Source organism: Thalassophryne amazonica, chromosome 14 (assembly GCF_902500255.1).
Source record: "Thalassophryne amazonica chromosome 14, fThaAma1.1, whole genome shotgun sequence".
Taxonomy (NCBI): domain Eukaryota; kingdom Metazoa; phylum Chordata; class Actinopteri; order Batrachoidiformes; family Batrachoididae; genus Thalassophryne; species Thalassophryne amazonica.
The window spans coordinates 26,837,869-26,862,703 of record NC_047116.1 but is presented as its reverse complement, the minus strand read 5'-3'; the positions used below and the strand labels follow the sequence as shown (position 1 = coordinate 26,862,703).

At 39.1% G+C, this 24,835-nt stretch overlaps 2 protein-coding genes across 2 annotated transcripts in view; both read right to left on the bottom strand.

Moving 5' to 3' along the window:
- slc15a1a (solute carrier family 15 member 1a) overlaps window positions 1-3,927 on the bottom strand; it is a 63,269-nt gene extending 59,342 nt beyond the window's left edge. The window contains exons 1-7 of the mRNA XM_034186129.1: window positions 3,648-3,927; window positions 3,363-3,397; window positions 1,893-1,980; window positions 1,647-1,788; window positions 397-516; window positions 177-276; window positions 13-103 (exon numbers count right to left, since the gene is read on the bottom strand). Of these exons, the coding sequence (XP_034042020.1) occupies window positions 13-103; window positions 177-276; window positions 397-516; window positions 1,647-1,788; window positions 1,893-1,980; window positions 3,363-3,397; window positions 3,648-3,654 (583 nt within the window). The 5' untranslated portion in view covers window positions 3,655-3,927. The remainder of the gene's footprint in view (window positions 1-12; window positions 104-176; window positions 277-396; window positions 517-1,646; window positions 1,789-1,892; window positions 1,981-3,362; window positions 3,398-3,647) is intronic.
- Window positions 3,928-6,546: 2,619 nt separating this feature from the next.
- zmp:0000001200 (dedicator of cytokinesis protein 9) overlaps window positions 6,547-24,835 on the bottom strand; it is a 91,408-nt gene continuing 73,119 nt past the window's right edge. The window contains 21 exon segments of the mRNA XM_034186130.1: window positions 6,547-7,668; window positions 9,748-9,886; window positions 9,965-10,034; window positions 10,037-10,064; window positions 10,151-10,230; window positions 10,233-10,346; window positions 12,692-12,745; window positions 12,748-12,850; window positions 12,853-12,903; window positions 13,014-13,105; window positions 13,108-13,159; window positions 13,629-13,658; window positions 18,346-18,351; window positions 20,026-20,139; window positions 20,245-20,367; window positions 22,737-22,843; window positions 22,974-23,031; window positions 23,215-23,427; window positions 23,519-23,582; window positions 23,584-23,630; window positions 24,568-24,751. Of these exon segments, the coding sequence (XP_034042021.1) occupies window positions 7,543-7,668; window positions 9,748-9,886; window positions 9,965-10,034; window positions 10,037-10,064; window positions 10,151-10,230; window positions 10,233-10,346; window positions 12,692-12,745; window positions 12,748-12,850; window positions 12,853-12,903; window positions 13,014-13,105; window positions 13,108-13,159; window positions 13,629-13,658; window positions 18,346-18,351; window positions 20,026-20,139; window positions 20,245-20,367; window positions 22,737-22,843; window positions 22,974-23,031; window positions 23,215-23,427; window positions 23,519-23,582; window positions 23,584-23,630; window positions 24,568-24,751 (1,855 nt within the window). The 3' untranslated portion in view covers window positions 6,547-7,542.

The following is a 24,835-nucleotide window of genomic DNA, read 5'->3' as shown; positions in this document are numbered from 1 at the left end:
ATTCATATCTACCTCTGAGGATCGGCGTGATAATGGTTGACAGGAGGCTCCCTCCATTGATGCACAGGTAGAACACAGAGAAGAAAGTCCTCCTCTGCTTGTCCTGCAGACAGACAACATCAGTGACTCTGCATCCTGCAGACCATGCAGCCATCATACTGCAGCTAAAGTCCAACCTGGTGCTCGCCAAACTGGTCTCCACCAAAGGCCGCCACACAAGGTTTGATGCCACCGGTGCCCAGAGCGATGAGGAAAAGTCCCACCATTGACAAGGCGCTGAAAGTGAAGAAGACTTTCGTGAGGAAGACTGCACGTATATGTGTGTGTGCACAGAGGATTGCCTGTTAACAGGCCGCTTTGTTGATCTGTGAGTTCTGGAGTGAAACATCAACGCACACGTGAAAGGTCATGTTGTCCGGCGTCCCGTTTTTGTCCGTGTCAGTAATGTCATGGATTGCACTGACAGCCATTGCACCCTGGCCGAGCGCGTAGACAATAGACAAATAGATAATGGTCCTGCAGGGAGAGAGGACAAGCCATGAGACACCACCATCAGTCTTAAAATTATATACTGTATTATTACAATATTAACACTTTACTGGGTCATAGTACCACTGGGCCTGAAGACAGTAAAGGCTATTGACATTGGTCTCCAATGAGCCTGACCTTCACCAAAATGATTGACCTCTGGCTGACCTATCCAGGGCAATTCTGGACTTCAACTACATGTATGTCACATTTGGATAAAACCGAGTTGAAAAAAGTTTCTCAGCCTTCAGATTCACCAAAATGAATTCTTCTAATTACAATTTTGGGGTCAACTTTCACTGACTTACCAAATTTGTAGAAATCAGCAAATGGACCTACATACAAGACAGGTAGACACAACCTTAGCCTCATGTGCCAAGTTTGGTGGAAATTCTACGGAAAACTTACAATCTGACCTATAACCCCACTGACCTTGGGTCCAATGATTTATCTTTGGCAAATATGAACTCACCTGGGCAATTCTAGAACTCATGTTCAGGATGTTTCTGTGAAGGCTCTCAGTTGTCCAAGTGGTTTCCATAGTAGAGAAGCTTGAATCTTCGACTGGACTGGGTTGCTTGACGCGAGGACGTTTCACTCCTAATCGCAGAAGCTTCCTCAGCTAAAATTCTTTCTCTGGTAGTCTGACTTCTGTTTTGACTCTTGTAGAGAATGATTCAAGACAGAAGTCAGACTGCCCAGTCCAGTCGAAGATTCAAGCTTCTCTACTCATGTCCAGAAGTGTGCCTAGACTGGTGCAAATCAAAGTGACCCTGATGACCTTGGCCCCAATGATAGCCTTTTGGCAAATTTGACCTTGCTGGACAATTCAAGAACTCCATTTGCGAGCCAAGTTTGGTACAAATTGGAGAAATATTTTTAAATTTTTGCCTTTTTCCCCAATTATTGATCGCAAATTAGATCTTTCCTGAATACTTGTAGAAGCTGCCTCCGTGTGTCTGCCAAGTTTGGTGGACATCTGATTGTGGCAGGGGAGAATCTAAATTTTGGCCTTTGAGCGTAATGACATTGAGCAGTTTGGTGGAAATTGGCCAGAGGAGCGGGAGACGTGGGGGAGCAAACAGACAGGTGTTGAAATCATCACACAATTAACTCACTTAAACTTTCCCAGCCAGGAGTCGGCTACAATGGCGCCAAGGATGGGTGTCAAGTAGCACAAAGCCACAAAGGTGTGGTAGATGGAGGTGGCCAAGTCATCATCCCACAGCAGGAAGTACTTAAAGTACAGCACCAGCACGGCTGTGACAAACACCAGATCATCTTATTTTTCAGCTTTTAGTTACATAATGTGTTGCATACAGACAGAGGATGGAGCTCTGTATGTGTGTGTGTGTTATTCTCACCGCGCATGCCATAGTAGGAGAAGCGTTCGCAGAATTCATTCACGACAATGAAGAAAATACTGAGGGGGTAACCACACACCTCTTTGCCCTGACAAACATACAACAAAAAAGTATGTTATAGCTAAATATGGTTTGGGTTTAATGTTGAACACCTCTCAGTTTACACACTTCAATGAACATGTGCAAACTCTCCTGCAAGCAGCAAAATTTTGGGGCCAACATGGCTCATTGTAAACATATGCGACATATGTCGCATCTGGATGCTGTTTGCTCTTTTGAGACATGCTCAGTGAGATGGACTAAGCCCTGTGGGACACAACAAAAGTGAAAAGTGTTTCCCTCTGTGTGTTGTCTGCTGTGCATCAATAATTTTTAGCACACCTGAGCACACATGAGCATTATGAGTACCAGTTATGTGCACCCCTGCAAATATATATATCAGTATAAAGCACATATTTCATATTTAAACAATGTTTTTGTGGTGTATAAGATGTCTTGTTTTTCTTTTATTGCGGTGTACAGTAGTGCTGTGGGAGCACCCCCGATTTTGTTGTACCCCCCATACAGTGACAATAAAGACCATTCTATTCTCTTCTATTCGCAGTCCTAAATACCAAGAAAAAAAAAAAAAAAAAAAAAAAATCAAGCTAGATACAATGCGGATATACTAAAAATCCCATTTTGAGCAGTAATGGAACAAGGATAAATAGCTGCTGCTGGCCACGCCCCCTTCTTCCATCTGTCTCTCACAGACCATATGGGCGTGTCACATAACCTTTTTAGGCCTAAATTTTGTTTATAACCAGGGAAAAAAGAAAAGGAACAAATATATGAACAAAGAAAAGAAAGATAAAGAAAATAAAACATTGAAAGTTTGATAATCAGTTTCTCAGTTATCTTTCACTGAAAAAAGTTGGATATCTCACTGTGTTCAACAATATGAAATTATTTTTACATTGTATCATAAAAGTAGGATAATCATCTATGATCTGCATGATACTGTTACAGATTAAATTGTTTTTGGAGATTTCTGGACAATCTGTCAACAATTCACCAGCGATGATGCTATTACGAGTTTCTCTCCTAACAGTTGATGTCAGGAAACTTTTCTGTGGTCGCCACATACTTTGACTTAAAAATGAAGATTTTACTTTGCAAATTTTCTGTTTGTATTCAGGATGGAAACAGATACTGCTAGTATTTTTTTTAAATATCAGCCACTATATGACTGTGTAACTCAGTGAATGAGCGGATTGCCTAATTGCGATGAATCACACCCGTTTGTCCCTTGATGTTTGTCTTCCAAATTGGAACCTTAATAGAAAAAGTTTTTAGAACACATGCTTTGGTGATCAATGCTCACACATTATATTTTGAATTGATACCACACTGCATTGCAACTTTGTTCATGAAAGTATAAAAAAAAAAATAATAATAATAAATAAATAAATAAATAGATACAAGTCCTACCTTCCCCCTTTTCTTTCCTTTCTTGGGATCTTTATCTGTCCACAAAATAAAGTTAATTAATAAACATTCTGTGAGAGAAGTATCTTGCAGCAACATACATGTGGTCAAAATTAAAACTCAAGAATATATATATAAGTTTAAAATGTTTCATTCAGCACAAAAGGTTACGTATTTGAAATACAAAATAATTATACGAAAGGGGCATTTTGGAGCGCTGCTTTTCTGTATTTCCATCAGAATTCTGAAATGGTAAAAAACTATAAAATTAAATTTTGATCAACTCACCAGTCATAATGGTTCCAGTGAGATCCTGACGGGGAACAGCGGGTTATTGGTCCTTAACCGTTCAGCAGAGATCTGACTTGTGTTCATGTGATATCACATCTCAGTAGTCTTTGATCTGACTGTGCAACATTTTATGAGGGGTGGAAACATCGAACACAGCCAGGACAGGCCCCAATATCATAAAAACTATTAAGCACTAAGAAATGAAGTCAGGAAAAGACGAGGCAGGTAAATAAGCTTTAGGAGCTCAAGGAAAAATAGTGTTTGTGAAATCAGCACTCCACAGTAATTAACACACATATTTACTGAATACAAAATCTCTCATGCAGCGTTCTTGGCATTTGTGATTATGTATGTAAATTAGAACCAAACTGGCATATTTATGTGTTACCTATTTAGTTACATGTTCTGAATATAGCATTCCTGACAAATTCTTCTTAGCTCTTATTAATATGCAAATATCTGCACCAAACACCCTAAATCAGGGGTGCCCAAGTTCGGTCCTCGAGATCTACCTTCCCGACACTCTTAGTTGTCTCCCTGCAACAACACACCTGAATCCAATGAAAGGCTCATTAAAAGCCTGCTAACGAAACTTTTATTGGATTCAGGTGTGTTGTTGCAGGGAGACAACCAAGAGTGTCAGGAAGGTAGATCTCGAGGACCGAACTTGGCCACCCCTGCCCTAAATCAACTCATCAACTTTACAAGAACTACCAAATGCAGTACCATGTGCCTCGTATGTGCGTGATTCTTAGACTACGGGCACTTATGTCCTTTGATCATATTGTATGAAAAACAGAAAAAAGGGGAAATTTCACACTTTTATAGTTATCTTTACAATGAAAGTGTGTTAAGAAATTTGTTCTAGTAGTCTATGATGACTTTTTCACCTTTTTTCAGCATAATTATATGCAAATATTGCCGTTTTGTGCTTGTCCCACACCCAGACTTTTGATCTTCAATGATAAAAATGAATGGTAAAGAAACGTTTTTTCTAATGTTTTGAAATATCTCTGAATAAAATATCAGTAAAATAATCAAAACATAATTGGGGTATTCAATGTCATACAACTGTTGTGATTTTTTTAAACAAAATGTAGTTGTCCCACACTATTGCCGTAATTTCCACCACAACACTGTAATGTCCCTTTTAAACAGTTTGTATGAAAGATTGTTTGGGTAGTTTCTATGGAGATAAACAGTGACATCAGAGCACATGTATATAGCGCCAAATCACAACAAACAGTTGCCCCAAGGCGCTTTATATTGTAAGGCAATGGTGTGGTGGAAATTACATTTACAAGGCCAATAGTGCCTGTAGTTAAACAATCACCCATGTATTGTTGAGGGCCCCTTCACACATAGTACAATTAAGTACAAATCTGGGTGACTTATGGCGGAACAGCTTGTTTGAGCGAACCACGAAAACATTGAGCCAACGGCAGGCTTGCACGATCCCAGTGAGACGTGTCGTGTGAGCAGGAACACAGTGCGAGCAGCTGGGACGAGGTGCACCACATTGTGCCGCTGATGTGGAATAAAATAAAATAAAAACCAGCTGTATAATTAGTGAATGTCACTGGGTTGATATAAATAATACATAAAAGGGGATGCAATACAGAACCCTACGGTTAAATGACCCTGGTTAAAAAAAAAAAAAGTCACTCACGGGATTCAAACCCATAAGCTCTGATTACCAGGCTGAAACTTTACCACTGCACTACCATTGCTGGCTTGTAATCAGAGCAGATAAATGCCTGAAATCAACAAGGACATAGAGGAGGTGCACTGTGCAGCCACTGCAAAGGCAAAAGATGTTTTATCTATTCTCACGTGAGGACAGCAGACAGAGACATGCACCTCATAGAGGAATGTCAAGTTCATATCCTTCCAAACATGGAACTTGTTCTCAAGCTGGGACATCCAGGACCAGAGATCTTTACAGCAGCGGCTGTGGGTGGACACGCCCCATCTGTCCATTCAGCGCACAGACCAATGTGTCACTCTGTGTTATGTGGTCATTCATTTTCATTATTTGTTATGTAATTGCGTATGTAGGTATTGTTGTAATTATTTATATAACTGCCCTGGCAGTGGTTTCTGTGTTTTTAATGTGTGCACTGAGCTGTCATCCAGCTGTCAGTGTGCTGTGATCAGCTGACAAATACTTGTAGCAACAGGTGTACGAGGCAGCAGCTACGATTTTATACGTATTGCATATGATTCCTGCTAATAAGTCGTTTTGTTAATAAGATAAAAAAAATTCACTTCATCATTATTTACATGCAAATGATATAGATAGATAGATAGATAGATAGACCAAACAACCCAGGGAATACCTATTAAATAAGTATCAAGTGTCTGCGTCTTGTCATGTCAATAAGAAAAAAATGTCATCATTAACACTCAAATATATGTGCAAAAGAATCCTAAAATCTGATGAGTTCATATCAGAGATTCCCATGAGAAAATACCTATAGAGAAAGCATCAAGTGTGTCGAATATATTGTTGCCAAGTCATGGGGCCACAACAAAAAGCAAATCACTCATTAACATGCAAATCTATGAACCCTGAAATGGAAATGGCTCACCAATATCTTAGGGGTACCAATAGTATATGCATCAAGTGTCAATCATGATTTTTTTTCATGTGTAATTTCACAAGAAAAAAACTTCTTTCTCATAAAACATGCTCTTTTATGCACCAAAGAACCCTAAAACACATTTAACCTCATTTAATTTCCAGCAGGTAACTATTGTGCAAGTATCAAGTGTCTACGTGCATTCTTGAGTGGCCACGTTCACAGCACACACTCAGAGATGTAAACACTAAGACAAATTTGATATACATCCTATTCACATTATATCAGCTGAAATAAGAGGAAAATATAGAATGTTTACATCAGTGAATTTTATTTAAAGAAAAGTGTTAGGAACATCTGTTTACAGCAGAACAGTGACTCTGTGTTAACTAAAAAAAACAAAAAAAAAACAAAAAAAAAAAACAAAAAAAAAACAACAGTGACCTGAATATAAAACAATTGCTCAACATTAAAACACTAAAATGGTAAAAAGCTTATATTACTTCCACAGTCGGCGTAGTTTTGGTTCCACACCTCACCGCTTTGGCCACAGAAGGTGAACATCATCTTTACAGTGTCTGAGCCCCACAGGAAAAAACTTAAAATATTGCCACACATTCCTTTTTTATGTACATCAATAAACAACTTGGAATATACTTATTTTATGCAGTACGTTTAAATATGTAAAAAACTCCTCTGTCTAAGACATGATCTGATTATAAGTTTTGAATACGAACGTAATTCACAGGAGGTGGGTTTTGGAAATTTTTGTAGAAAATATATCTTCAGCTGCAAAGAGAATAAGTGTTTGACGTGTGCACTTGCAGCGTGTAGCAATCATAAAAGAGATTTATATATATAAAAACAAAACTGTACATAGAAATCTTATTATCAAAATAAACAAAAAGGCACTGCTGGGAGGGCTAGGGACATGCATATTTAGGTCCAAAGAGGAATGTCTTCTGCCACACAAATAGGCTACACCTCATGTCATGTCCTTTTTGAACATGCACAGACATCACAGGTTGTCTCGCATTTCTAGCCAGAGTGACGGCCTTGCTTTCTTCCACTGTCTCACACACACACACAACACAAACAAAACCCCAGAACTGTCACTGTTTACCAGGCAGCACATTAAATAGGTCCAGTGCCTCCACGAAGGGAAGACACTCAGCAAAGGAATCAAGTTTGTGCTTGTGTCAGTTTCCCTTTAAGCCGATTGAAGCTGGAAATTCACTCACACAAAGGTGCAACATGGCGTCACTGATGTGCCTGTTTGGCCAAGCGTAGGGGGGCGCTGCAGGCTACCATCATACCACAGACGAAGAGTTGGGGATGCCGTGGATGGTGGCACTGGTCGGTGTGCCGCTGATGGCGTTAAAGATTTGAAGCGAGTGTGAAGAATGCTTCTTCATGCCATCTCCACTGGACCTGATCTAGAAGCCAAAAGTGTGCAAACAATAAAACAGAACTGAGATTTTAACCTTTGAGGTGACGACTATCAGAGTCAAGTCGAGGCGGAGGAACACGAGGATTCATGATCACAAACATTATCTCAGCACACTTTCCTCCGAGAGAAAAAGTACAAACAACAGCGATGGCGGCACATAAATATGCTTATGCATAATATAAAAATGTAAATGTATAAAGACAACCGCTAAAATAATTCACTCTCTCCCTTTACGCACACACACACACATTATACAAATAATGAATATTTACGAGTGCAATAGGTAAAATATTTCATTTGGTGAAAGGCTCCGCCTCGTTGAATGGAACATTTTTATCTTTCACCAAATTATACATTTTTACCATTAAATAAATGAAAAAATTCATTATTTGTTTTATATAACACCTAAAATAGATCCTTGTAATTTTAATTTGATATTTTATCTCGTTGAATGGAACATTTTTATCTTTCACCAAATGATACATTTTTACCATTAAATAAATGAAAAAATTCATTATTTGTTTTATATAACACCTAAAATAGATCCTTGTAATTTTAATTTGATATTTTATCTCGTTGAATGGAACATTTTTATCTTTCACCAAATGATACATTTTTACCATTAAACAAATGAAAAAAAATCATTATTTGTTTTATATAACATCTAAAATAGATCCTTGTAATTTTAATTTGATATTTTATCTCGTTGAATGGAACTTTTATCTTTCACCAAATTATACATTTTTACCATTAAACAAATGAAAACATTCATTATTTGTTTTATATAACACCTAAAATAGATCCTTGTAATTTGATATTTTATTTATTTATAAACAAGAGAAAAGGGACTTGCATTTGATGTATGTCACTCATCCTTTGAGGTCAAGAGGTTCCAAACAGTCCAACATGAACATTAAATAGCAGTCCAATATTGTTCTCAGTCAGCTTGCAAAAAACAGTCAGTTCCAAAACAATCCTGACGATGTAGTCCGTATCTCATGTCAAGCAGTGACTTCTTCGTGTACAGACTCCTATCTGCTTTCCTCAGTCCACCAAAAAAATCACGACAGAAATTTGATGAGCTCTTCATCCAACAGAGCTTCAACTTCAGCTATATACGTCCCAGTGAATACTGCAAATGTCTCCACACGGTTTACGGCGTACTGATAATAATAATAATAATAATAATAACAACAAGTAAGCTCGTTCAAACTGTCTTCTGTCACCAAAACAAACACAGCCATGTTTGTTTTTAAGCTAAGTGTGATGCCGCTAGTGTGAGCACACCTGGTGGTCATGGTGTGCAATAGCACAAAACGTATAGCACCAAAATTGCATGGTAAATGGAACATTGGCAAATGGTACGAATAATTCATGTCACATGACATACAAACCACCAATCAAATGACAGGGATCTATTCAGGTGTTTTACACACACACACACACACACACACACACACACACACACACACACACACACACACACACACACACACACACACACACACACACACACTTTGAGTCAAATTGAACTGGTACCATCTGGTGGAAAAGTGCCAATTGACTGGCTGAACCAACAGTTAACAAAACATATACTATGGTGATTGTTTTATTACCATCCGACCTGCATGTCAGCATAAGAAAAAAGCAGAAAAAACAGTGTTATCAAAGAGACTATCAATCTGATTACTAAACACAGAATACATAGAGGGGAAAAAAAAATAATCAGATGACAGTTTTAACAATAGTTGTGCAGAAAATGCGCTGCAGTTTGCCAAATGAATACTACTGGTACAAGGTTTCTGTGCAGGTTCTCAGTTGTCCAGGTGGTTTTCCATAGTAGAGAAGCTTGAATCTTCAACTGGACTGGGTTGCTTGACGCTACAAGAGTCAAGACAGAAGTCAGACTACCAGAGCAAGAAATTTAGCTGAGGTAGCTTCTGAGATTAGAAGCGAAACGTCGTCGCATCAAGCAACCCAATCCAGTCAAAGATTAAAGCTTCTCTACTACTACCACTGGTACAGTATCTCAGTAAAGTAACAGCCTGAGTATTAATGCACTTACTTGCTCGCGCATGATGATTGACAGCTCTCTGGCGAGGTCTCTGTAGTTCGCTTTCATCTCATCGTGGTACTCCTGTTGATCCTCTTTGATCAGTCGCTCATTAACGCCTAGTCCATGGCCGCAGGCCTCCACGAAATGCCTTTTCAAGCAAAAATCACGACATGTTAAAAACAACCACATACAGCCATAACAGCTGAACCAATCACTGATACCTTACCTGAAGACTTCTTTCAGCTGTTTCACCTTGTTATCAGGATACTTCTTGGCACTTGTATCATCAAGAAAGCTCGCGCGTATGCAAGTGGCCCTGCATTAACCTTGGGGCATAAGAAACTTTGATTATCTTCTCAAAAAGGACATCTGCAACTCAGCATGGACGTATTGTTTCTGACAGGATTCAAGCACAACCCTGGACGCTGATGCTGCCCTGCAGTTTGAGCTGCAGACGGATCATGTCCACTTCACTGGATGAGCACAGATGTTGATCTCGGCAACCTTCTTGCTCATCTCATCAATAGCCACCTCAATGGGACTCAGATCAGTGTGGTGTTGGTACATCACTGCTATACGTTTTTTTACGTAGGGAAAGCAATGTGTGGCTACAGGGGTAGAAATGCAAGGATAAATGTTACTCAATAAATTCTCATTGCTATGTTGAAGATACTCTGTTCTGCTGTTGATACGCTGTTATGCTGATGATACTCTGCTATATATAACCCCTAAATAGATCTTTGCCATTTGACTGGTGTACTGTATATCCAATAGCACTGATTATTTTTCCCATAGTACAGAAAAATAGTCCACTGCATGAATTACGTCATTTTTCATGCACTTTGGTTCCATTCACTGTTCCTTTTGGTTCCATACATTTCACTCCACTGAACAACTCCATTATTTTTTTTATAAAAATAGATCCATGATACAGAGAAGCTACAGCACATAAACATTGACATGAATACAGTGAGGAAAATAAGTATTTGAACACCTTGCGATTTTTTAATTTAATTCGGTTAAAGCTGGAACATGCAGAGTTTGTTTTGCTTTCACCTCATGAAACATTCATACCACTGAAACTCATAAACACTCATTATTTGTATACTAGCAACTTGAAAAATCAAATATCTTTGAAATTTATGACTACCAAATTCAGAGAAAACTGAACCCTCTTTCACCCAGAAATTAACATAACCAACAGTATCACTTGACACTATGGATCTTAAACCGCTTCTAAGAAACCTCAGCATTCATGCTGACCCCACTTTGTTTTTATCATGCATATCAGAGAACTGTGCGTAATATTGCTAAGATGAAATCTAATCTGTCTGTGCCTGACACCTTTTCAGACAACTGATAAATTGTTTTGGGTTTTTTTTGGTTTGCCACATCCTTTTAAACACTCCCACACACTTCAAATCACTAGCCTCACTTCACTGTGTCTCTGTTTGATGTTGTAAATAACTATAAAAATTATTTTTTATGTAGTAGCCTTATATACCTTCACAATTTCAGCCCTCCCTTGTGCTTCCATATTGCTCCCCGTTTCTTTGAAATAACCTATTTTTCAGAAATCAAACTAAATTTCATGATGATTAAAAAAACGGGCTATGATCATTTTTGTTATTTTCCCAACAGCCGTTAAACTTTTTGTCCCAAGTGAGATTCTGAAAGGCACAGTACATAAAACACGACTTAACAAGTGTGCTTCTGTATATCCTATGAAAGCTCTCACACAATAAAGATAAGAGATTAGGCTGGAGCTTTTGAATCATAAAACAATATATCTGTGATCTAGAATAGGCAAGGTCCATAACAAACAGCTGACGTGGTTCAGAATCGAATCAAGATATTAAATTTATGGACCTTACTGCTGAATAATGTAATGTCTGAGTAACATACCCATGTGGAAACCTAGCATTCAGTGTATATTTGGCATTTGCCTGCTCTACTACATGATAAAAGCAGAAGGTGGTCACAGACAACAGGAAATAAGAGAAGCACTTACACATTTCAATATATGCCCTTTGTTGTGTGTCAGAGTTACACCGTTTTCGTGGAATTACCAAATTCTGGTTGTTGTGCTTGTATATGCTATCATGCTAATGCCAGAATCAGTCACAGATACGGATCGATTGCTAGCCATTAGCTTAATGGCCCTTAACGTTTTTATCAATCACAGTAGCACAACTGATAACCAATAGACAATCACGAACCATTAGTAGTAATGTAAACTAATGTCACCATGTTCGTTTATACTATCAGCTAACGTGAGGGCGATCTCTAACACACGAAATGGACAACGTGTAACGAAATGGAGCAAAATGGGGCCTGAAATTCTGGTACATTTCATAACATGCACTCTGATTATGACAAAATAAACTTTAATCATAGATTACTCACCATAGCAGGCACCCTGCTTTAAGCAGAGATAGCTGATATTTACATCAGGTGGCAGCACTTCTTGTGTCCTTAAGGAGTATTATAACATGATAGCCTTTATGGCCTTACGTGGGTTTGGGTGGCTATTAAGGTATGTATTTCATGAAATTAACATTTATTGTCCCCATTTTGTGATTATCAGTCTCCATTTCGTTCCATTTAGTTACATTTCGTATTTTAGCATAGCCGACGTGTGACATAGCTAACGGTGGTCAATGTTTATCTTAATACAATCTGCCAGTAGGTAGATGGGCTATATGGTAACAATCTTTGGCATACTGGAAACAGCGCTGTGGTCCACACCCAGAAATCCATGAAATTCCTATCGAATGTCCTGGTGCATAAAATAGCTGTAGTTCAATCAAACGTCCAGAGGATGGGGCTACAGGTACTACGGCACGTCATCCTGTGGATCAGTGGTTTGCTGTGTAGCCTAGTTACATTTTAACTTACATATTTCTCTCTTATGAATCTGAGTTTTATGCTCCAGTCACATGGGGTTACTTACTGGTTAGTATCGTCCTGCGTTTACACTGCTCATCCACACCACCTTGCTTTTTGCTGAGCTGGTAAAAGGCATCTCAAACACAAAGCGCCGGATGTTGTGGCTCTTTTCAAAGTCCGTCTTTCGGTCCACCAGCTCCCTTCTCCTCGAGGTAAGGATGGACGTTGTGTGACCTGGATATAGGCGTACTTAGAGTCCAGGTCTTTGGGGTTAACCTGCAGAGATAAAGCACAAATCTAGTCATCTAATTTAACACTCAGGAAATCTATCCCAATTTGAAATGATGTAGAAATTATATATATAAATTTCCAGTTGAGAGTCTGACCCTTCCAGAGTCCTGAATCATCTTCACGTTTTCTTGACCAAACTTGTCTGAGTACAGTTTAAGTAGCCTCTGTGATATCTTGACCAGAGGGGGAATTTTGGTTCTTTGTAGATATATTCTTTACCGTCTTCATCCTCAAAGAAGCCTAAGAAGAGGTAAACACACTTAATGCAAAGACGACATCAAGCTTTTGTACAGAATAAAACACAAAGAAGCAAAGACGGACACAGTAAAAAATGTGTGTGGGTTGTGTGAGGGAGTCATTCCAACAGTTTGTTAGCATGACTCTGAAAGACTCGACTGAGCTGAAATGTTTGACAGACTCCATAAAAACACAACGTCAAAGGACAAAGGTGGGGGCGCGGATTTCACACAGTCAATGGGTGTTAATGTGAATACGGCACTGAATTCAGCCTCATGTAAAAACATCCATGAAGAGACCATGCCTTTTTACCCATTGAGAGATGGAATCCTACTATTAGCCCTTTGAGGGTTTCCTACTATGATCAGAATAAGACTGAGGCTGGAATACAGGAGGAGGAGTTAAGAATTAGCAAAGGAGCACAACATAACCTAATTATACTGTAGTCACTTCACAAAGTTGGCTTGATTTACCTCAGTGTACGAGTCAGTAAACTGGTACTGCTACAGAGTTGTGGACAACAGAAAACAAATGATTGTTATTTCATCAACCCCAAATGTTCTACAATGAATGTATAGAACTCTGAGAGCAGGCGTTACGACCAGCGCAAAGCTTTAGGTTACGGGTACAAGGAATGGATGGGTGTTTCCTGGCAAACCAGCTGTTCTGATTACACAGATACTAAAATATGGTGGCTGAAGTGTTGTAGATACCGATTGAACTAGCATATCAGTTTCCCGAAAAGGTGTACACTATCAACATTTTAAGCTGATTTGCCAAACAGAATATACTTTCCTGTTTAAATGCATCACCCAGTTTGAAGGTTTCATTCAGATGGTGAACTAAACAAATCAGCATCGTCGTTCACAGTCACCTCCTTATCCAGAGAGTACCTGCACCTGACACAACTGTGGCTCAAACTTTCACATAATTTCTGAGAACTAATTCAACTGGTGGCTTACAGAGGTGTTACTGGGACAAAGTGAGGGCCCATTATTTATTGGCTATATAACAGAATTTGGTGCTTAATGTATAGCTATGCAGGGGTGGTGGGCAAGTGGTTAGTATGGTTGGTTTCAGTGTGGAAGGTTCCTGGTTCAAACCCCCACTTGCCACATTATCATGTAATGTGCTTGGAGAAATGCACATTACATTACACTTTTGGTATAGTAGTTTCTATGCTTTTACTCTTTTAATTCATTTTATTAGAAAACAGAGCGTGCGGCGGCGCCCTAGTGAAGTTTAGAGCTAGTGGCCGGCGATCACCTTAGTATTTCTTCTGCTTTTCTTGTTGCTTAATACCAGTGGTGGGCACACTTCCGATAATCTGATAACAGATAATTATCGAAGATAATGTTTTCGGATTATCTTTTTAGATAACTTTAAAAACCATTATCGGACTAATTATCTTCCGATGAATTGTCCTCCGATAACTTTTAGACCGATAACGCAGTAAACCCAGCTGAACAACAGCAAACATTTTTAAAATTTAAAACAGTTGAGACCTACCTGTTAAAAGTTTCCTAACAGATGTATATAGTTCTACCGTCTGCAAACAGTAGAGATACTTCCAGGAAAAACCACTCTACCTCTGCAGGCAAAGGAGAACTAGTCACCAAAAAAAAAAAAAATATAATTTCCTTTAACACCATACTGATACGCTGGCCATATCACCCAAGTCATCCAGAGGCATACATTTTTAACTTATGGTTCAAATTTTAACAAAACTAATTTTGTTATTTAGAATTACTGTCATGTCTGAAGTTTTATAAAGTGAAAATATCAGATATATGTTTTAGTTTTAAAATAATGTGCTAATTTTTAAGGTTTTGTGAGCACATGCTGAGCCCAGCATGCATTATGGGTAGGACAGGGTGTTCACAACAGGACAAATGCATTTCAGACACTCTGTTCAGGCTCCACGGACAGCAGCATTAAACTCTAGTGCCTAAAACTCTCGTGAATATATTCTCTGGGTTTACAGACGTTATTGTATTTGCGTTTGTTAAATTCCACGCATCTTACAAGTAGCAGACGGATTATCTGCGATTTTGTTTTGGAAAGATTTCAAGGCCTCTACTGCCATCTACTGGCCAGTGGTGTTCATGGCAGTATTTTTATTTATTTATTTATTTTTTACAAATTAAGTTTAAAAACAAAACAACAACAAAAAACATTACAAGATAGCTCTGCGGTGTTTGCACAGGCACAGTGCGAGCAGTTGGACACTTGTAGCTCTGCAGCAGCAGGATACCCTCACGACGGCCGACCAGAATAATATCAAACAGGTTTGATTTTCATTCGACCATACGATCGGCGATCAGGAGGTGGTCGTCAGATGTTAAACGCAGCTTGTTACTCCATGTACACTACACGATGCAGGACGCGCGATTATCCCAAAAATTCTCTCACACAGTGTAAAGCCAACATTTGTGTCAACAATATTGAGTGCATGTTTTACAACATCATAAAACATGCGCACATTCTCTCCACATGTAAAACATTTTGCGATGACACTTCCAGGCTCTGTAAAAATGCCTGTTTTTACAAATAAAAAATGGAATATTTTACAAAAGCACATGTATTATCTGTATCAATTATCTGTAAACACCAACACACGACACACATCACATTAACGTGTTGTTTACATAATGAATGATTGAACCAATCAGTGTTTAGCAGAGGCACATTTACCCAGAATCTTTGCGATCTGTCTGTGTGTGTTACAAAACCTCAGAATTGGTGCATTATTCAACATTAAACGATATATGTTATATTTGAACTTTGTACAAATGACAGAATTGACATTAATGGCGTTATTCTATCAGTATTCACACAAAACCATAAGTCAGGATGCCTTTATTTTTCAAGACCTCCGCATGACCGGAGCATTGTGATTGGTAGAGAGCTGACTTTGTGACTGCTCTCAGGGTGCTTCAGTGCTGTAGCCGTGTAGCTTCCAGCAGGGTGCAGCATGCTCAAACATAGAAATGCTGACTCACTGTTTGAGTCTTTTGTCGCTTTCAAAAGCGATCGTGGTGTTAAAACTCAAATTCAGCTTGTTAGTAGTTGCAAATGTACCAGAGACAACACTGAATTTATCGGTTATTGGTTATCTGTAACTTCCGATACATTTTTGTGTGGTTTATCGGTTTATCTTTATCAAAGATAACTTTTCAGTTATCTGATTATCTGTTATCGAAGTTAATTTTGTGGTTATCTGTGCCCACCACTGCTTAATACTGACAAACTACATTGTATTCTCTTTCTGATGCTTGATTCTGCTTTTTTTTCATTTTCTTTCTGTTTAAGGTGCAGCTTCATCCAGAGATGGGTGTGGTATCTGTTCCAGAAACCATCCTGTGCACCAGCAACATTTCCTGTATGTTTGTTTGGTGAATTGTTTTGTAATTTGTGTCTGTAGCATGGCCCAAGCAGATGGTCACCCCTTTGAGTCTGGTCTGCTTGAGGTTTCTTCTTTTACCAACTCTGGGGGTTGGTAAGGTTAGACCTTACTCGTGTGAAGCTCCTTGAGGTAACCTTGTTGTGATTTGGCACTATATAAATGAAATAAATTGAACTGAATGTGGAGTTGCATCAGGAAGGGCATCTGGTGTAAAACCTGTGCTGAATCAATATGTATACCCACCTTGGATCTGCTGTAACGACCCCGAGTGAAAACAAAGGAGGAGCCGAAGGGACTTACTCTTTGGTGTTAATGTATAGATAATCACGCTATAAATTGAGAAACGTTTGTTTGTCTGTATTGACCCCTTCGCCTCCAAGGTCCTTCGGCCAATTTCCACCATAGCTGATATGTGGATGATTGTCAAGCCTAGAACGGCCCCTAAAGGGTTAGTTTTTGTTCAAGTCAAGGTCATTCATGTTATTGGTCAAAATTAATGCTTTTCACTCTGGTTTTCGCCAAATTTGGCACAGATATGGAGGTGGGTTTTGGAGGTGCCCAGTGAGGTTAAATTTGTTAAAGGTCCTGTCTGCCTGCCTATCTGTTTGTTGACCTACTCCTCCGAGGCCCTTTTAGTGATTTCTGTGGTATGTCAATGAAGGCTGACCCTAAAATTGCTCTTCATCTGTTCATTCAATTTTGCCGCTTATCTGGGTCTGGGTCGCAATAGCAGGAGACCAAGCAGTGCATCTCACACTTCTCCATCCTAGCCCATGTTCTCTAACTCTTGTTGGGGAATCCCATGGTGTTCCTAAGCTAGGTGGGACACATAATCTCGCCAGTGTGTCCTAAGTCTTCCTCCCTAGGGAGATGACTAGGGGGCATTTTCACCAGATGCCCAAACCATCTCAGCTGGCTCCTTGCGATGCAAAGAAACAGCGGCTCTACTCCAATACCATCCTGAATGTTAGAGCTTCTCATCTTGTCCCTGAGTGTAAGCCCAGATATCGGAAGGATGGTAGGTCTGGCACAGCGACTGCAGAGCATCAGATGCAGTACAGTCTATCGATTTCACCCACTTTTGAACAAGACTCCGAGACACTTTAACTCCTCCACTTGAGGTAATAATTCTTCCCTGACCCAGAGGGAACAATCCATCCTTTTCTTACAGAATGGGATGAAGGAGGAGCTCACAGCCGAGTGCCTGCCATTCAGGTCTACAGCCATGGGGCTTGGCTGGGCTCAGCCCGAAACATGGTGTCACCTCCGTGTGGGCTCACCGCCTGATTAACACACACAAAAAATCCCACTCCCTTGCTTTACTGAAAACCCTACATTTGCACGTCTCCTTCCACCACTGTACTGTGCACAAAAACCAAACAGATGTGCTAAGTGAATTTCCGGGTCATGAAGATACAAACTTTTCACAGCACTGCTTGTGCTGGTCGTTGCGCCTCCATGAAATGGGGTGTTAATTAATCACAGTATGGCATCGCCAGTCAAAGCACAAAACAACAAAACAACTGAGACATGGATGTGCGTCATCTCTCACAGGTAGCCACACCCAATTAGATTTTTAGGTAATGAGCAGTAAATTAATGGAGTTATTAAAGGTCGAAAACAGAAATGAGTGCAAATCAGAAGAGAACCAACACCATGCAACACAACTTCAAAACAGAAAGCAGCAGTGGTGATTGACTTTTAATTACTAGAAAGTATGAATGAAAGTTCGACAGGTTAGAGCAGCACCAACACCACATAAAGACTACTACTGCACAACTTACCGCTGCCTTTAAAAGAGGGGGAAAGCATAAAAGGACATTAGAGCTGATCGGAAAATGTCACAGGAAGTGTTCATGCTCTTAACAATAAGCCCACATGCTCAGTGTAAATAAATAACTGTGCAACTGAAACAGCTAAATTCAGTCATTTATGCTTTTGGTGAAACTCAGTTTTAAGTGTAGTTAGTTTGGAAATCAGAGAAGCAAGAGTTACATTATGAAACTAAAGAAAATATACTGTATTTTCCAAATATAACTCACAAGGAGTTTTTTAAACAAGTTTGAGATGACCTGCGACTTATACTCTGATGCAACTTATATACTGAAAATGCAAACAGTCATTATTAAAAGCAACAAACAACATGAACTCCAATAATAAAACAAGAAAAAACAATAATAAAGCACCCTACAACAATGCAGAACATCCCAAATTAAAGAGCACATTAAAATAAATAAACAAATAATAAAAATCAATCAAATAGACTCATGATTTTACTGTAGCATTTCCAACACTGTGGGACAGAAATCCCTGTGCATCTGATGAATTCTTTTGTCCAAACATTGTCAAATAACATCCTATACAGGCCCTGAGGCCCGTTGGCGCCAGTGCTTATCTTTGAATTCCGTAGCATCAATCGGATGAGGTCTATGACTCCCCATCAATAGGACGCCTGTCTGACACGTTATTTCCTCAGCCAAAGCCAGTACTTATCTACACCTGCATGGACTGGGACAATATAGATTAAGTGTCTTGTCCAAAGACACAGACAAGTACCATGACATACAAACCCAGTTCTACATATTGGCATGCTGGCTCCTTAGCCACTGAGCTTCCTGCTCTACTTATAATAATATCCAATATGTTATTTGTCCATACTGCTTATGTTTGTAATTTAACAGTACTTATGGTACACACCAAAAGCTAAGGGCTGCCTGCATAAATCCACTGTTCACTTCTCTAATGTTGCTGTTGTGGCAGCACGGTGGCTTAGTGGTTAGCATTGTTGCCTCACAACAATAAGATCATGGGATCACTTCCCATCTGGGGACTTTGTGTGGAGTTTGCATGATCTCCCCACATATGCGTGGGTTCCCTCTCTGTGCTCCGGCTTCCTCCCACATGCAAAGACATGCAGGTTAGGCTAACTGGTAACTTTAAATTGTCCGTAGTTGTGCGTGCATGTGTAAGTACATTTGTTTATCTATTTGTGACCCTGCGGCAGACTGGTGTCCTGTCCAGGGTGTACCTTGCCTCACTCCCTATGACTGCTGGGATAGGCTCCAGCATCCTTGTGAATCTTAACTGGAGTAAGTGGGTATAGAAAATGGATGGATGTTGCTGTTGCCAGCAATCCATATGCGCATGACAATTTCTCTTGTTCAAACTGCGAAATAACATCCACTATGTTGTCCAACACATGTTTATATGTCCATCTTGCTTATTTTTGGAATTTGTAAGTCCTTATAACAGCACAGGCTGTGGTGCGCACATGTGCTACACCAAGGTCCTGTCCGGTGTTAAACTCGCCCCAGGAAAAAGCTGTGTTCAAAATTGAATACCACATACCTTGTACAAAAAACAAACATGTGACTTATACTCTGGAAAATACAGATATGTTTGTTTTATAATGTGTTGCCAGTTGAAACAATAGGCTGGAGTGGTTGTGTGACAGTTTTACTCACCTGGCCAAAGAAAGCTACTCTGAAGTAGGTGCCCAGCAATCTTTTCCCTGTATGCATGACCTCTGTCACTTTGCTGTACGCACGATGCAGTGTGTCATACATATGAGCCAATTTCTGTACAAAATAATCATTTTAAATAAGATTAGAATTTGTAAATGGTACTGGTGAGGAACAAGATTACAATGGAATAAACCTGTCGCTCAGCTGGCCTCACTCTACCTCAAAGTCTCTGCGCTTCTCATAAATGGGGATGATGAGCTTGTAGATGTCAGAGATAAGCTCATAGCGCTCAGCTTTCCATAGTCCGTCGGCACACTCCTCCAAAAGCTCCATGAGGACATCCTGTAGAACAACATGCACTGCAAATTATTTGGTTGTTACCAAGATTAAAAAAAAAAATTTAGAAGTGTTAATTTCTTATTTTAAGTGTTCAACATGCTTATTTCTAGATTAACAATCTTAATTCAAGACATCTTGTCAAGTGAAATTATTTGTGAATGCAGCAAGATAATTTCCCTCAGATTTAGTGTTTTTAGACACCCCTTTTTTGCAGTGTGATCAGGTCTGCAAACATGAGTTGGTCACACCACCCAGGCAAATAACTGGTCCATCCTCTCATCCTGAAAATAACCATCTATCTGCCACAGCAGGTGAAACGTGGGTGTAGGAACGTACTTGTGATGGTAAAATGGAAAGTTTGAGAGATCGAATCAAACTAGCCCATTGGTTCAAAAAAGATTTAAAAAAAAAGCACAGTGACATCTAGTGGCTGAATGCATGTGGAAGATGCAAAGAATCCAATGTCCAAGTATTCTCTGAGATTTGATGTGGAATTCTACACAAACTTTGCATCCATTTGTGATATGCTTTTATATATATTTATGAGCTTGTATAAACAGGGATTTTATTTTAATTTGATTTTTTGTCAGTAAAAGCACATGTATACAGAATACGTAACAAATTGCAGAGAATACCACAGTAAAACAAAAACATATTTCCATTGGGGCCCTCAGGAATAAGAAAAGACAACTAGCAAAAGGAACCAGAATAAATAAATAAACCAATAAATAAAATCATAGTATTAAAACTAATAATAAGTCAACTAGTTTAGTGATGAGAATCAAAACAATAAAAAATTAACATAATAATGTTAATCATTTTAGCACAGAGTACATTTATTCTGGTTAGTAGGGAGTGTGTGTGTGTGTGTGTAAAGTGTGCAATCATTTGTGTTATAGTAAGAACCTTTATTAAGAAAAATAATTTTGGGATTTTGGATAATTAATAGAAAAAGAATTCATGATAGAGTACAGAATGTTCTCCAAATCAGGAGAGATTTTGAATGAGAAGACAAACTGTCTCAGTCAAAGCAAAATCGAACAGATTCTTAAAAAAAATACTTGTAACATAAGTAACATAATACATAACGTAAGTGATTCACCAGTGTACACAAGCACTCCCTACAAACTGAAATAAAATGTACACTAAAACACAATTATATTTCTTCTTAGTAGTATTATTATTATGTGCTATTTTTGTAGTTGTTTTGTTGCCATCACTACACTTGTGGATTTACTGTTATTTATTTTTATTACCTCCGCCAAGGAGGTTATGTTTTTGGTTGCGTTTGTTTGTTTGTCTGCCTGTCTGTTTGTCAGCAGGATAACTCAAAAACCTTTGAACAGATTTTGATGAAATTTTGTGGAGTGGTTGGAAATGACAAGAGGAACAAGTGATTAAATTTTAGTGGTGATCCGGATCACGATCCGGATCCAGGAATTTTTTAAAGGATTCTTCACCATTGCGGGATGAGGGGAATTTTGACATTGTAGTTTCTAATTCCACAAAAACAAGGCAGAAAGCCTTAAAAAAAAAAATTAGGGTGTAACATAGTCAAATGTTCTATCAAACAACAAAGTTTGGTGATGATCGGATCCGGATTCCGGATCTGATGATCCAGAATATGCAAAAATATAGGGAAAATAGAAAATGTGTCAGTGTGAGGTGACAAATGAAGCTAGAGATGCACAACTAACACCAAATTGTAGCTGAATCTGTACTGATTCAGTACGGTGTCATCAGATTTGACGTAGCTTCAAATGTTATGGAGCTAGATCCAGAAGAAAACCGCCATTACCGAAAAATCGTTTTTATACAATAACTTTTGAACTAATAAAGACATAAAAGTGATTCCAAGTTCTAGTGGTATGTTTTCATGGTCAAGGATGTCAAATATACAGGAAAGAAAAGTGTACGTATCATAGTTTTGGTTGTAACACTGAATTGTTGAATAGAACACTGTGCCAAGGAGGGAATCTCTTTAGGGTCAGTGACCCTATGGCCTTGGCGGAGGTTTGCACTCTGAGTGCTTCTAGTTTATTATAATTTCTTCTTTTGAGAGATGTAGTGGAAGTAAGTGTGATTTTACTGTGCTGTTCTCTAGGATTTGTTTTTTATGTACTTTTAATGATAAATCAAATTGAGCCTCCCTGTACATTGCACTTAGAATCAAAACATGGCCACGTCAAACTTGTTCCAGGTCTTCTATAATCTTGTCAGATTGGAGTCAAGCAGTTCCTTGACCTGCTCTGCCTTTGACAGCACAGGTAAAAAGCCACAGAGCTTAAAACTAGGACTTGGGAATGCCGCTTAACAATTATGAAGTACTGCCCTTCTAAAACAAACCAGAAGAAAAAACTGATCTTACTAACTTCGTTAAAATGGACGTCCTGCATGCCGACATCTTCCATCATTGCTGCTTCTTCATCAATGTTTGGAGTCACAACACGGAAAGCTGAGCAGCCCTGCTTCAACATACCTGCAGGCGGCACGAGACAGCAACACAATTAAAACCCTCCTTAAAATCAACTAATTTAATTAAAAAGCAGAGAACCTCCCTCAGTTCTTCTGAGCCACACTGAATACACATCATAAGATTATTTGAGTACCTTTTCTGCGTAGATATTCTGCCACAAGTGCTGCAACGTGCACATAGCACATAGCCGCCTGCAAACAACAAAAGTCCAACTCTGAGCAAAGTGATATTTGTAGCACTGATCATGTTAATCAACACACACACACACACACACACACACACACACACAACACACACCACACACCACACACACACACACACACACACACACAACACACACACACAGAGAAAAAGTTCAGTTCCTTATCACAGACCTCCGACAGGTCCCCGTTCTTCACATGGATTCGAGCCATGCTGTCCAGCCAGGTCTTGCGTAATTCAGGTGTGCTGGCGTAGGACTTGGCCGACTACTGGAGGTCGACCAACATCTCAGGGTCTTTCTCGTGCTCCTTCATTTGAGCTGTTGCCATCAAAACTGTTCTGATACGTTTGGTGAGGTCCTTCACGTCTGACGGGAACGCCGTGTTCTGTTGAATAGGCAGAAATCAAGACATTTAGCCATTAGTTTAACGGTAGTTCAAGTACAACTATAATTACAGTGAAAAATAAGCTCCTCACCTTAATAGTTTTATCACTATTGGCACAGTTGTTTATTATTGACAGAGACTGCTGGAAGCGAGTATCCAATCCCAATGACATCAGCTATCAACTGACTGACAGCAATCACCACCTTACAGAGAGGACAACAAACTGATGTGAATGTCCAAGCTTTGCTTTTATTGTCTTATGAAGTCTCACATCTCTCCAAGATGACAAAATCATATGTCAAAACCAGCCTCACTTCACTTGCTTCTTGTACATGTGAAATCAGTCTTTAAGTTAATATATAAAATAATAATAATGAATGCTCTCTTATCATGTAGTCCCATACAGTCTTATGGCCCTTCCTGTACACAGTACAAGCTACAAGCCTACTTGTATTCTAAAGTGAAAAAGAAGACAGCAGGTTGCACGGCTTTACCTTATTGTGTTATTTCTTTGGTATAAACACATTAGTCCAATCAATTTGTTGTGCACTGTTATCTATTTTCTACCTAGTATTTGTCATCCCCGTGTGGGTGAAGATTTTCTGACTCGAGGTACTCAAACTTTAGGCTGTATGAGTGAAGGACTTTACTGACAATGCAGATGTTAAAATTAATGTTTAATGATTATAAACAACTATTTTTTTTTTCCTGGTATTCTTCTACACCTTGTCCTTTTCCCCATCTTTTTTTCCCCCTCTCTTCTTCAGCCTCCCTCCCAAATGTCAAAAAGTCAAAAAGTCAGCAGGCTACAATGTCTTTCTTTAATCATCATCCTTTTCTCGAGAATAATCTGACTGCTGAAATAAGAGTCTGTCTGTTGAGTCCTTTAAATGAAGATGCAAACACAATTGTCTTCTTAATGAGGTTATGTACTGCTGAATATTTTGTGCCTAGTATTTGTCATCATCTGTGGATCATGTTTCTTTGTAACTATGGTCTTGTCTTCATTCTCATATGTTGTGGACAACATAAGACCACCATATATACATACACTGCTCAAAATAAGTAGGGGAACACAGTGTTCCTCCAATTATTTTGAGCAGTGTATTACGGAACTGCGTTCCAGATGGACTATCTTACCTGTAAGTGCGTCCGAACAAAGGACTTGCGACCTGTATAGTCAAAGTTGCTTTTCATGAGGAAGTAGAGCAAGTGGGCTGCATCGTTACGAATGGAGCTCAGCTTGGAGTTACAGCATTTTAAGATTTCCTTGCAGAATGCAGCACACATATCGGAACGCCCTTCAAAAAAACGTGCAGGGAAACTAGGACGAAGGAGACACACAGGTCATGAGGTCCACCGAATGGCTATGATCATAACAGACTGTTATCGAGATAATCCTGCTCAC